The sequence below is a fragment of the Solanum stenotomum genome, chromosome 1 (assembly GCF_019186545.1).
Source record: "Solanum stenotomum isolate F172 chromosome 1, ASM1918654v1, whole genome shotgun sequence".
Classification (NCBI taxonomy): Eukaryota; Viridiplantae; Streptophyta; class Magnoliopsida; order Solanales; family Solanaceae; genus Solanum; species Solanum stenotomum.
This window is the reverse complement of record NC_064282.1, coordinates 2,788,999-2,803,820: the sequence shown is the minus strand read 5'-3', so window position 1 is coordinate 2,803,820 and position 14,822 is coordinate 2,788,999. Positions and strand designations below refer to the sequence as shown.

The window sequence follows — 14,822 nt, the reverse complement described above, 5'->3', positions numbered from 1 at the left end:
AGAGCAGAATAAAAATAATTATGGAGGTGCGGGGAATCGAACCCCGTGCCTCTCGCATGCGAAGCGAGCGCTCTACCATATGAGCTACACCCCCATCGTTTTTTATAATATTACATTATAATTCTTGTCAAATATAATTCTATTCATGCCATATTTTCCTTCAATAATTTGTCCTTCCAACAATTTTTTAACTATTAGGTGTATGAAATTTGAGAATTACATATTTACTCATATTCTATAATATTTTTAAACTAAACTTTTTACAAACTAATTGTTTATTTACTTATTTCCGCGTATTTAATAGTTATCCCATTATAATTTGTTTGTCTTATTTTGTTTTTTACTCTGTTTAAAAAAAAAATGTTTATTTTCTTTTCTGACAACTCTTTAATTTCAACTTTCAATTTGGTATGTCTAATACCACAAGGTTAAAACACATTTCGATATGTTCTACATACATTTAGTTTAACATTACAAAACTCAAAATAATTATTTACTTTCTTAAATTCAATGTCAAGTCAAAAGTAAGAATACTTAATTAGTTCTTATATCAATCAATAACACAATATTTTAAATATATTTCTCTGATAATGGTACAGTGCTTCAAATATTAGTTGCTTTAGTTTACAATAAATATAAATAATGGAAGTTTCTTATCATCACAACTCAGCAAGTATTAGGCAAATTAATAGATACAAATTACTAATAAATAACAAAAATAAAAAGTTAGGCAAATAGATAATTAGAAAAGGTCATAGCAAACACGTCTGGAAAGTCACCTCTATCAACACTCTTTTGTAATGACTTGGAATGCAATAATTTCATATACATTATTGGATAAGATCATACACAATTATTTATGAGTCATGCGTACACGTCCAATTTGGATTGGCTCTTTTTTTCCCGTCTAATCCTCCACTATTCGTGACTCGAATCCACAATTTTAAAATTGAAAATAGAAAATATTTACGATCTAAATAAGTTTTTTGAATTAAAATTGGATTTTTGTTCACTTCAAGTATCAACAACTATGAAATGGAAATTGATTTTAAAAAAATATGAACACCTATGAAGAGAAAGGTTGGAAATTGATCGTTTAGCTAAATATATTTCTTATGTGATTGTTTTGTAGTTGTATTGCTCGCTTATTTTTACAAATAATAACTCACTAATAAAATTATAGAAAAATTATATATGCTTACATAAAATATTTTATGCATCAATTTTTTTTACTTAGATCTATCACAACTTTAATTAGAACCTAATATCAAGATCAATAATTCATCAAGTGCTGCAATCAAACCACGTATTCATTGGCCGACACTAAATTGACGTGTGAAAGTAAGTGTAGAAATGGCTTTCACACATTGTAATAATGTAAGAAGATTTTTATTTTATTTTTGAAGATTCAAATAAATAAGTTTTAATTCAATAAAAAAGAAAGTGAATAAAAACAAGAAGAATTAAAGATGACCAATCACGTGGTTGAAGGCCTTTATTAGCGACACCCCCCGTAGAAATTGAACAGTGTTTTGTCAATTATTTAGAAATTTCTACGTAGTAAAGTAATAATAATACAAAGTATAAATAAATGATTTTTAAAATTTATTTGTGGTCCAAACTTGTCAATTTATTCCTACTTTTCTCAATTTCTTCCATGTTTATCATTTCACTATTTTGAAATATTATATTATTTGACCGATATTTTTCAAATTTTTTATCAAAATGTTTTTAATGACTAGAAATTCTAATACATAATATACTTCTTCCGGATACTTCTTCAAATGCCGGGTGTTCTTTTTTTAATTGATGCTAGTGTTCCTGCTAAGCTTGTGCCATTAGTATATAATATTCCTTCGTCTTATATAAATTGATCATTATATTAAAAATTATTGTGTTGTAGTTGTCTATCTTACTAAATCAAGAAATTATTAATTAATTTTTTTTATATTACTCTTGTAGTGAGTTTTTTTTTAAAATGTTACCTAAGAAGTTTTTTAAGGGTGAATTAGTAAAATTATCTTTTGATTTATGATTTCTTAAACGCCGTATAAAATGGAAAGTGATCAACTAATATGAAACTGAAAGAATCTATATATTTTTACCAATATAAATATTGCATAACTCTACTCATTATCAAGGTTTAGATCGTTAGAAGAAATCACTTTATTTCAAACTTATTAAGAAAAAATAAATTAGAATAAGTACTCTAAATAAAAAAGGTATGAACTCAAAGTTCAAAAATTATACCAATGGGAATATCCTACTAAAGTATACCAATTCCGTGTAATGTGCGTGCCGATAGATTTTTTTTAATTTTATTTTGCTACTAAAACCACTCAATTCCACCTGGACAACCCCACCCCCAACTCCCTACCCCACCCCACTCTTGTAATTTCATACTATATAAGTAGATCCTTTTTCACTTTTCAATTTCATATGTGAGTTTTATATACTTTGAAGAATACAAAAGCAAGAAAAAAGAGGAATTTTTTTCAAGAAAGAAAATGGCAGCAGTAGTTGATGCTTGTGTTTGTGAGATTACAAAAATAAGTGAAAAGGTTAGAGCCAAAAGCCTTTTCTTGTTGAGGAAGAAAAAAACAGGGGAAAAAGTGGAAGAAAGGCAGAATTCTTCTTCTTTTTCTGTAGAAATGGCAGCAGAGAGCAAAAATGATAACATAATGTGTGAAGCAACTGTATTTTTGCTAATGGATCGTTTTGCACCTTGTTGATCAACTACCAGCTAGTAGTATGTATAAATATAATGTTCTTGTATATGTATATGATATATATATGAATTTCTTTTTTTTATAATTTAACTTCTTGTTAACAAGAGTTGTACTTAATGAAAGAAGCTTATTCTTATCATCATACTTGGTTATTCCTAATCTTCAAAATAAAAGTGTTTGGCAAATAGATGATGAGGAAATTAAGGTCAAGTTCGCACGGAGCTAAAATTTGAAGTTTTTAAGCTATAAACATAATATTTTGATCAAAATCATTAAAATCAATCAAACTCATACTTCAATTCTATTGAATTCGATCGAAGATCTCATACCTTAAACCTATTTTAATCTCTAGCTCCGCCCTAATAAATCAAGTGTAGAGAAAGTCACCTCAATAATCTATATTCTAGAAGCCTTAAGTTATGATCCTTTCAGATACATTATTGGAATGAGACTATTATTTACTATGGGTCATGCCAGGCCAGCATATATGTGAAATGTCCAATTGGAATCATCTTCTTTATTCTTTGTGTTGAACTGTTGTGTACATTTACTTTTTCCCATGTAGTGAAAAATGAATATACTAAACTTTTTTCATTTTTTAATTCTTTAAGTGAATGATAAATTGTATATCGAATAAAAACAAACTAAATTGCCACCAATCACGGAATTTATTTAGCTATCCTCCTGTAGGGGATCACTCCAGTTGTTCAATTAACTCTTTGAAATTATTACATGTGTCCTCTCAACAATTTAATGGATCAGATTCTTTACATATTGGCATGTATAATGAAACAAAATATAATATAATATATTATTATCGCAAAAATATAAATTAAAAAGAGGCGTAGCGTTATGGAACACTATTTTGTCTATTATTTTACAACTTTCTGCGTAATAGAGTGGAATAAACAAAGTAGATTTCATTTGTGGTCCTAATCTAACAAACTAACAACCTAGTCATTTTCTTCCTTATTTTTTTTTTTATCATTTTTACTATTTGCAATTCTCTTCCCTTCTATTTTTTATTTTCACCAATTTTATGAAAATATTACTCAAATGTTCTTTTTAATGACAAAATACTGGAATTGGTTGCTTATGTACCTTCCAGATACATAGATTTTAGTTTAAGAAAATTGAGTAATTAATTTTGTACTATTCAACCGATATCTAGAAGTTTATCTAACATGAATTGTGGTGAGATGGTTGGAATCTCTCCACCCTCAATCAAATGACTTGGATTCGAGCCCTGCCTAGAAATGAGGCATGCAATTTATTTATACTTGAAGCCAAGTTACAAATTGTGAAAAAGTATGAATATTCATAAAATTATTGCATATACTCTCAAACTAAGGTATAAAAGTTGAGAATATTCTAGTAAAATATAATATACCAAATCCCTGTATCTGGTGGGCAGATTCTGCCTGTAGATTTTTTTTTGCTAAACCACTCAATTCCACCAGGACCACTCCACCCCTACCCCTACCCACACCCTCACCTTCTGATTTCATACTATATAAGTAGGCCCTTTTTCACTTTCCAATTTCATATCTGAGTTTTACATATTTTGAAGATTACAAAATCAAGAGAAAAGAGAAAAAGAGAGGAACTTTTTTTTCCAAGAAAGAAAATGGCAACAGTAGTTGATGCTTGTGTTTGTGAGATTACAAAGATAAGTGAAAAGGTTAGAGCCAAAAGCCTTTTTTCGTTGAAGAAGAAAAAAACAGGGGAAAAAAATATGGAAGAAAGCAAAAAAAGGCAGAAATTTTCTTCTTCTTCAGAAATGGCAGAGAGCAAAAATGATAGCACAATGTGTGAAGCAACTATGTTTTTGCTAATGGACCGTTTTGCACCTTGTTGATACCATCAAGTATCTAATTGTAGTATTTATATATATAGTTTTTGTTACATTGTTTTATACTAGTTGTATGTATAAATGTTCTTGTCTATGTATTTGATTTAAGAATTTCTTTTCTTATATATATATAATATTAAATTTGTTTGTCTACGATTCGATCTTGGTACTATAGTCTATTAACAATCAAAGTCGAAGCAAGGGCCTATTATTAAAGCTAAAAAGAATGTATCTCATTGAATGATAAATGCCATTTTACAAGATTGTATCTGCAAAATGCAGAAGAGAGCCTCATGTTTGTTGCAGAAGAAGAAAACTCAACATTTTAGTAAAATGAATTCCTCCTATGTAGTAAACTATGTAAAGCTAAAAGGCAAAGTGAACTCAACAAAAGAGTGATAGTAACTATGTAGTTGTGCTGGCCTCCAGTGTTGTGCTCGCCTCATGGCTTTCTGTAGTCCAATCGCGCATAACTTTACGCCTTTCTTCATCCCATTTAAGAATTTCCCTAGTGTATTTAAGAGCTCCATCAACACTATCAGCCTCTAAAGCAGTTAGCTGTGAAACAAACAGTTTTCGCTCTGTGATGGAATTATATAGGCGTTTAAACTTCACAGCTATGTAATGATAAGCACGTTGAGCCAACGATGGGTTGTTGTTGCTGGTCTTGCTGTTGGGATGACGACTGATCACTGGATTGAAGTCCTGAAACCATTCACATTCAGAAAGGGGACACTCTTCAATTATTTCCTCTAGTATGTCAAACTTGTTCAATAGTAAGAGGCAATGTTTCTGGGCAAAAGCTGGATGACTGACGAAATTCTCAAAGAGCTTCTTGCTTTCCATCATCTTGTTTGTGCAAACTCCATTGTAGTCTTCTAGATACTCGGTGTACTCCGTCAAGGAAACGCAAAAGATAACAAGGTCAACATCTTCAAACATGTCCAACCACTTGCAGTTTTTCCCTACACAGCTCGCGTGTACTCTTATTAGTTGGTACCTACATTAGAAAAAGGATGAGTTGATGGAAGAGAGCTCGCAAGTACTCTTATGAAAGTTGTAGCCTGGAGAGAGAGCTGACCTCATTGAGGATGAATACTGATCAACTGCCTCCATGTAACTATCCTGAGTTGGATTAGGGAACGAAAAGTCCATGGACGCTACCCCATTGGACGAAGTAATGCCCTCAGCATATAACTTATCCATATCAGAAGGGTTGTAGTCTACCTTTGAAATCTCAACAGCCTACGAAAGACAATAATTTTGTAAGTTGTAGATGAAAACAAAGAACAGAAAAATGATGTCCTATCAATCCCTAATTGAGAATGAGGCAGAAGACAAAGAGTAACCTACATGATCTAAGAAATAATTGGCAACTCTCGGAAGCATTTCTAGCTCATTTCTCCGCTGATATGTGGCCTGAAATGCTTTATGCTTCCACAACTCCTCAACTACGGCTGAGTACTCTCGAGTGGCAGCAGGAAAAATGACCTCCAAATTTCCTAACATCATAGTTTGAAGAAGCCAATCTGAAAAGTTTTTCAGTCTAGGGCTGATGGAATAGACATTCTCTTCTTCAATCTCTTCTTCAATCAGGTCTGGAAGCGCTGTTAGCAAAGATGATACTCAGATACTAATGCTTGATAGGATCAAATGATTTCACAGATACAAGTGATTGGAAACAAAAATTTTACAGTATACTTAATGAGAAAACATAAACTCTTTGTGATAAAAAAACAATACTTGTGAAAATCATGTTTATGATTTGTATCTCAGAAGCGAAAGAACTAAATTCAGAATAGTAAATAACATAACTATAGCAGCACTAGATCCACATATCAACAATCTTTAAATCGTTGACATCAACATCTTTAGGATTATATATCAGTCTTTATACTGCTCAATTGCTCAACGTTAATATTAAAGGCAATGCAGACTTAAGTGGACAAAAGGGGGTTCTCAGAAACATGTGACCTTGCATTTCTAAAGAGGTAAAGACAAAAGGTAACAGAAAGCTCAGTTCATACGGAGGTCAGGAACAACTATAATACCTGAAGGGCCAGGTTCAGCAAGCCGTTTTTTCCTCATTTCAACACGGTACTCCTCTTCAAATCCTTCACGTCCTTCAAGGAGTATAGCAATATATCTATACAAATTTCTTTGAATCGTGTACGTAATGTTCTGATGCTCTTCTTCTGAGAAAGGAACGCGATATACAATTTTGGCCTGAAATAGAAATAAATGCCTGTCTTAGCAACATATGTTATCAAGAATCACTCATCCTCTATACATTTTAAGTGATATAAATGCATTTAATCAGAATACATATATCTTCATTCAGAATATTATAATTAAATATGTAATCAAATCCATTACTTGGGTTCTTATTAGCATAAGCCAGGATGGTAACAACCCAACAGTTGCAGTTTTGACTTCATTAGTAACCACACATCATGCATTCTATTTGCGATCTAGCATAACTATGTAAGTAACCAGCTTATACATGCGATTCCGATGAATAAACTACATAGATTTAGTTAAGCTGGCTATCAACTGAGTCCAAAGAAACATAGAGAAATGCCTTCTTTTTAAGTGAAATCTTCCACCCATACTGTACCTGTTTGAACAGAGTACTTGTTCCCGATTGATCACAACCAGCAAGAAGTAGTTTATTCAGTTTTTTTCTAACTGTGCTGCAAGGGTCACCTGCATCCAATCCATTTCTAACTTCTTCACCAGAAGAATTTGCAGACGCAGGAGGAATAGGCAATCTCAAAGCATGGCAAAGCAGCTTGTTTGTAGTCTGTAAAAAGATCACGATTATCAGAGAATGTGAGAAAAAGTAGGTAAAGTGGTCAAAAGAAATGAATGGATGAACAGAAACCAACCTTGTCCCATATTTTTCCAACTACATTGTTCATGCCCTCTTCCTGGCAGGATCCGTCAGCACTGAGCCAAAAACAAACTTCTCCTTCACAGTTTATTCCTGCCAGCTGAAATGATTTGACAACATGCTAAGAACTCCAACCGCAAGCATTCATAATTTCAGAAGACTTAAGTAGTTCAGAAGTCAAACCTTCAACATATACAGCTCTACTTGCGTAATTTCTCGATTGTTTATCACAATATTTGTATTTCCCTTGCTAGCATCTTTCTTAATTGTATCACCAACAGCTAGTTGGGGAGAAATTATCTGACAAGGCTTATGTCCCTCCTGTTTTATTAAGCCAAAGCAAAAAAAATATCAGGCAAACAACAAGATTAATTTCAATGCCAAAAAATGAAAGTCGGATCTAATTAACACTCACCTTTCCCCATAATCCAGACACCTTGTCATACCAGTAATTCCCTGGTCTCAACTTCTTTGGTGGATATGCACAGCTTTGCAAGTCGACCAACTCTCTAAGGGAAAGACGTTTCCCATTCACGCTCACGAGATGGGGTGGAAGCTGATTAGCTTGACATGACTTCTCCAATTCCATAATCTCATCCATTTGCCATTTACTTAACAGCCTCTTAAGCATTGCAGAACACTTACCTAAAGAATCTCGCTTTGATTCATTAATACGGTAACCAATGCAAGTAATGCATTTTCTTCCTTCCGTCATTGCTCCCATTGCTCTCAACACACAATTGATACAATACTTTGCACCACAAGCTATGCATACTTCCCTCTCAGTGAATCGTTTCCCTTTATGACACCGAAAACACTTCTTGGAATCACTGCTTACTATTGGTTTTTCGGGAAACATTCCTGGCTCGTCTTCATCACTGTCGGTAGAAACATCACTTGATTGAGTTTCACAGAAAGTTACAACAGCTGTTCTGCAACCTTGGTTGCCAGCAACTTCATCATCATAATCTTCACAAGACAATACTTCTAAGGCAACATCTGGAGAGCTCAAAATTGGTTTCTCAGGTTCTAAGCCAACGGAGCTCGGATGACTCCCAAATCTTACTTCTTCCTTGCATTCATCTACCAAGTCCTCAACATCCGAACTTCCTGACAGCTCACGGGAGTTATCATGACTGTCAGAAAATCCTAAGGTACCAGAACTTTCAATTCCATCTGATCCTCTATAGGCATGATCATTCTCAACATATTCTGATTCTAAATCAGACTCCTTTGACTTCTGATTCTTGATTAATTTGGAATCACTCTTGAGAATTGGTTCAATAACTGGTAGTGACAAATTTCTACTCAACATAGCAGCAGTAGCAACTACTGAGGCAGTTGGAATCCGGTGTACATCAACCGGAACAACCTGAGGAATGTCATAACTAACAGGAGGACCAGAATACTCCTCAGCAAAGGAGTATTCTACATCAAACTCCTCATAATTATCCTCCTTTTTTGAGGAAGAAACAGGGAAAAGACTTTTCAAGATTGCAGCCATACTTGTTAACTAAGTCCTAATCTCAAAACCCCATAAACCACAATTTGATTAAAAGACAGAAACTTTCTTTACTCCTAGGCTTCCTCCAAAAAAGGGCAATCAATGATGATTTACACCCCAGAAAAAACTGTTTCTTGATATAACCAGAATCCAAAATGCAAACCCTTTTGCTCCTTCCTGTTTTGGGGAAAAGGGATAAATAAAAACTTAGAAATAGAAACTGAAAAATACAGTGATTACAATATAAGGAGTATTTGGCCTTGAACTTGAACCTTACCAGTAAAAATCTCCAAGAATCCAAAAAGGGTTCTTGAAAGTTGTGTCAACTGATGATTACAAGCCTAAAAACCTGATTCTTGATAATACCCATACGCCAAAATTTAAACCTTTTTTTTATTCTTTACAGTTTTGGGCCGTAGAGAACTGAGACTGGAGAATATAATGTGTTTTTTTCTGGTCTTCAAACTTCAGTCATAACTCTTACCAGTAGAACTTCAAGACTGGAGACCATAAAAAAAGTCTTCCAATTCTTTTTGCGTAGACCATTTCAACTTCTCAATTCATCAAAGTTATACTCTTTTTTTATTTTATTGATCAACGCGTTTAGTAAACATTTCCAAGAAAATATGTCTAAAAAATGATCAACTATTACTGAGGCTGATGGTTACCTCATTTTTGAACTTTGAATTGGTCCAAAACATTGAATTGTTTTTTTTTTTTTTTTTTTTTGACAGTGGGGTTAGGAGGGTGAGGGGTATATATGAGAATTGACTTGAAATTTTGGCGCTGTTGCTGTTTGCATAGCATCAGCAAATCAGGTGCATGTGAACAAGAATTGGAAATTTGGGATCTGAGTAATCCTAGATTAGGTGAAGTATTTTTTTACTAATCAAAGTTGAAAATAATTAATCTCAACGACAAGTGTGTTTTATTAATATGTTGTCAAGTCTTTCGTTGTTTGAATGTTGATCAAACAGCAATCACGTTGTTGACCCGGCGGTTAATTAGGAACCACAAGTCTTTGAGTCTTTTCTCTTTATTTTTCTTGAGTTAATTGTAAGTTCCTTCAAGGTCAAACAACAACATAATACTCATATAGTTTCCGAAGGATCTTCGGGCCAGGTAATCAATCGCATATAAAAATAATAGGAAAGGAAATACACTAGAAAAGAAGTCATGCTGAAAATAATGGAGAAAAGAACAATAACAATAATGAATAATGTGATAACCTGAGTAGAAGTAATTTAAAAAAAAAAAGTTAGTAGGAGAGTAATAATAATAATGGAAAACTAGTTGACGCTCAATTACCTATTAATTTTCTATCCTAATCTTCAAATACATATCCTAACATTTAGGATCATGTCTTCGGTAAGTTGTAGGTGTGTTATGTCATGTCTAATCATCTCTCTCCACTCTCACACCTGCTTGCTAGGACATCCGAGTATGCTCACACATCCATTGCAACATTTTCATTTTTATTACTTTCATCTTCTAGATTGTGGAAGTTCTTGATTGATCAACATTCTGCCCATATAACATAGTTGATCCTAATTAATTAGAGTTTAACGGTAAAAAAAACTTGAAGTAAATTCTACCAAAACCATAGCTAGTCAAAGAATAATTTTTATGTGTAGCATTTTTTTTATCCAATTTGTTTAAAAAAATTATGACATATTTTCATATTTTATAAAATAACTTAACTTAAAAATTTACATTTTATTTTTAATAAAACAATTTATAGCTACAGAATATTTGCCTCATTTTAGATCATAAATATATTTTATTTTTAAAAAAAAAAAAAAACTTACTTCATTAAACTTCACACCAACAGGAGAGAAAAAAACGCATAACAATGTCCGTCAAAAACAAATTGGGTCAAGTAAACGAATTGTCCTATTTTTCGTGTCATTTTATTACACACACTAATTAACCTTTTCTCAACCTCTCTCTCTACCTGTAAATGACAAATACTAAATCAACAACAAAGATCCTCAAAGGTTACATTGGATTTAGAGATTAGAGGTGTTAAATGAGCAGTCGACTGATTTAGATGAGTTGTATTAATAAATAAAGCAGTCATTAATCCGTTTGAAAGTTACTTAGATATTAAAATGCGAGTCAAAATTCGATCCGCCCATTTCGTACTAAATTTTAACAATGTTATGTTTTTTTAGTACCTAATAAAGTTATATTATTATTTTTTCGTATGGTTATATATAACCTATCAATTTATTTTATTTTTTTAAAAAAAAAATGTCTTTTTAAAAATATCTTCACAAGATTTATTATTGATCAATTTGAGCTAAGTATCCGACTGAAATGAATTGAGTTAATAAATGAACGAGTTAATAATCGGTCAGACTTGAATTGATTGAACGAATTGTGATTTTATGGATTAATTTTGCCAAACTTTAATTTAGCTTGACTTGGGGTCAAGTTCAGCAAAATCTATTTATTTTTTCAATTTGAGACTGATCTTAAATTGTTAAACTTTCAAGCTTGAAATCAATTTATCTGAGCATGTATTAAGTATTTATTGTAAATGTTAGACTCCTTCATTTCATAGGTATTAGTAATGTAAAATGAGTCATAAGAGAAACATATAAAATAGTGTTAAGTTATATTTTTTCATTAGCCCATTAGTTTCTTGCAGTTGAGGTTCTCTTCTCCTACCTCAATGTGGATATCAACAAGAATATCACACAAGTAGCTATTGGGCCAACAAGAAATCATAAGAGGCTAAAAAGCGTTAAAAACGGTTAATTTAGGATCCAGATGTACTAGTTAAAAAAAATGACGGGTTAACAACGTAGCTTGCAAAGTCTGTTATCTCCTCATCTCTTTGCTATGTTCTAGTATTTCATCTCCTTTCTTCTCTAGTATTCCTAATTACTACTATCTTATTTTCACTACTTCAATTGTAAATTTTCCATTCAAGTATCAATTTGCTTGTTCTTTGTCTACACTTATCCATCCAAATGGTCGAGTTTGGTTAGGAAATTGAGAAGGAGTAATTAATCCATATATATATTTAAGACTTTATATTACATCCTATACATCTACTAATTAATGATTTGTAATAAAACAAATTAATTACGAGTGATAACATATTCGAATTAATTAATATTAAAATAAATTTATTCTTTTTTATTTATTTTAATATTTAATGTATGTAAGAGAAAGTATAAAAAAATATACATTTTGATAGGAATTACGGAGGAAATCAAATTACTATAATTTAGGGAGGAATTATCGGGGAACAAAATTACTACAATTTAGGGAGCAGTTACGAGGAAACCAAATCACAACAATTCAGCAAGGAGTTATTGAGGAAATCTTTTTTTTTTTAATCCCTCCCTAGGAGCTCCCACCCCTTTTGCTCCCTTGGTGATTCGAATTTGCAACCTTCCAGTTGGAAGTGAAGGGTGCTTACCATCCGAGCAACTCCTTCTCCTCAGTTATTGAGGAAATCATATTACTACAATTCAACCATGTCTTGTAATTTCAAAACTCTCTCCATAATATTCTTCAAAAAAAATTCATATGATCTTCGTTTCCGCATTTATACATTTTGATAATATGGAAAGAGATGATGTTAACATTCAAATAAGTTCTACAAACAATCCGACAAAAAAGAAAGTGCAAGAATATCGTCTCTCCTTCGTGACGATTTGGACTTAGATTTTATATCAGAAATAAATCACAAAAAGGGCTAAATTTTTGTGAAGGGTGAGTTTTCACAAGCAAAAAAGCCAAAGCCTAGTGTGGATTGTGAAGAACAATTTGAAGGATTCCAAGTCTAAAAAAGAAAAAGTTGTTCAAAATGTATTAACAGTTCAATTTTATTTTATTTTCATTTTTTGATGATTTTTGTTTTTTAGAACTTGTATGTTGTATTTTATAATTTTATTAAGTGATATATATTCTGCATGCAATCTTTGCATACGAATTATGAATGAACTTGAAATATGTTCATATGTTTGAAAAATAGGTATGAAAATGGCATTTTATTATTGTAGATGTGAATATGAAGTAGGTATTAAAAGTGCATTCTTATTTTTTTTTAAATAAAACTGATTTTATATATCATTGTTGGTGGATGTTAGTATGAAGTAGGTGTTGAAATGCATTCTTATTACTTTACTTATGATTTTAGTGACATGTGTGAAATCTATATTAATATAGGTCCCTCACCCTTTCTTAAACGGTAAAAAATTAGCTCCCCAATTGATTAAACTTGATTCACCACTTATTACCAATATATATATATATCAAATTTATACACTTTGTATATAAATTTATTAATGATTAAAAAACTTGTTTTAATATCAATTATATACTCTGCAATATATAATCTATCTATTAAAAGTGCATTCTTATTACTTATGATTTTAGTGAAATGTGTGAAATCTATATTAATATAGGTTCCTAACCCTTTCTTAACGGTATAAAATTAGCTCTCAATTGATTAAGCTTGATTCATCATTTATTACCAATTCATATATCAAATTTATACACTTTGTGTATAATTTATTAATAATTAAAAATCCATTTTAATATCAATTATATACTCTACCGTATATAATCTATCTTTTGTACTAGATCCAGTAGGTATTAAAAATAGGGAATTCTTTTTATGTTTATATAATGCTTGAAATCTATATTAAAAAAGATTTCTAACCCTTCCCAAAGTAAGTTTAATTCATTATTTGTTATCAATTTATATACCAAAATTATACACTTAATGAATAAGCTAGTGAAGCAGTTTTCATTAACATTACATACAAACCTATTTTAATATCAATTACATACCATGTATACTTATAGAAACAGTTTTCATTAATATTATATACAAACAGTTTTCATTACATAATACCAATTATATACAATACTGTTATTAACATTACCATGTTTTAATTTCTGTACATTTACTTTGTTAAAAAATTTATTATTATTATTTTAGAAAAAAAAACAAGAAAAAAAAATCAATATAGATACAAAAAAAACATACCTAACATTTAATCATCTACCACGAAAAAAAATACTTAAAAAATGTCAACAGAAAATAAGTAAGAAAAATAAAAATTTCAGATTAATGGGACAAACTAATTGAGAGAAATTTATGGACTGCAATTAATCCTGTTAAAACTAGTAATAACAACATTTAAATATGTCATTTATTCAATTTTTCCATTGAGAACTAACCATTAGCCCAGGATAATTGAAGCCCAATCTAATTAAGCCCAATGTCATACAAAAAGGACAGTAAGCCCAAAGACTAAAAGGATCCGAAATTGAAAGACATGAAATTGAAGCCCAAGACGAAAAAGATCCGAAATTCTCCTTTCAATATTCGTACCTACCTTGTGTTTCTATGTGTATTTCGTTTTTTAATAATAAAGTTACGACTCTCATAGCATACGAAAGAATCGAATGTTTCAAGATCGCTATAAACCTTAACATAAGATGTGGGATAATATATGTTAATTAGGGAAGGGAGAGAAAATTAACAATAATTCAGAGACAATATCAATTTGTATGTGTGTATTAAATAATAATGTTGTTGAGGACTTAATTCTTTATGTTAGGTGTGCATTACGACTTTTTGCTATTAAAGTTAGCTTTTGGGCCATTATGCAATGGCTAACCAACTATTATTGGACTCCTTTTTATACTAGTAATTTATTTATTTTTAAAAACAAATTTTATTTACCGTATTTAAAATTTACCGATATAATTTCTTAATTGGCACCAAATAAATTCAGTACGAACAAGGTAAAAGTGCTCATTTTCTTCAAAGATCTTAATGATGCCCACTGGCCCTTTTCACCGGCTAATTAAAGG

General features: G+C 31.3%; 1 protein-coding gene and 1 non-coding gene across 2 annotated transcripts; both read right to left on the bottom strand.

The window, feature by feature from the left end:
* Positions 1-21: 21 nt before the first annotated feature.
* On the bottom strand, positions 22-94 carry TRNAA-CGC (transfer RNA alanine (anticodon CGC)). The gene has a single exon. It is a non-coding gene; the product is annotated as a tRNA-Ala (tRNA).
* A 4,742-nt stretch (positions 95-4,836) lies between these two features.
* LOC125870786 (extra-large guanine nucleotide-binding protein 1-like) lies at positions 4,837-9,647 on the bottom strand. The gene is made up of 9 exons (XM_049551304.1): positions 9,256-9,647; positions 7,890-9,155; positions 7,658-7,795; positions 7,470-7,574; positions 7,199-7,384; positions 6,633-6,807; positions 5,935-6,188; positions 5,663-5,826; positions 4,837-5,581 (listed from the first exon to the last, which is right to left on the bottom strand). Exons 2-9 carry the CDS (start codon positions 8,976-8,978, stop codon positions 4,987-4,989), a joined length of 2,706 nt encoding a protein of 901 aa, XP_049407261.1. The 5' UTR covers positions 8,979-9,155; positions 9,256-9,647; the 3' UTR covers positions 4,837-4,986.
* Positions 9,648-14,822: the final 5,175 nt, after the last annotated feature.

What these genes read in the sequence shown, in the direction of transcription:
- LOC125870786 (XM_049551304.1), bottom strand. Translation starts at nt 8,978, where the DNA reads ATGGCTGCAATCTTGAAAAGTCTTTTCCCTGTTTCTTCCTCAAAAAAG. An exon ending in TGCTGAACCTGGCCCTTCAG is followed by an intron (nt 6,189 to 6,632) that starts GTATTATAGTTG and finishes CTTTGCTAACAG; the next exon opens with CGCTTCCAGACCTGATTGAA. An exon ending in CAGTATTCATCCTCAATGAG is followed by an intron (nt 5,582 to 5,662) that starts GTCAGCTCTCTC and finishes TTTCTAATGTAG; the next exon opens with GTACCAACTAATAAGAGTAC.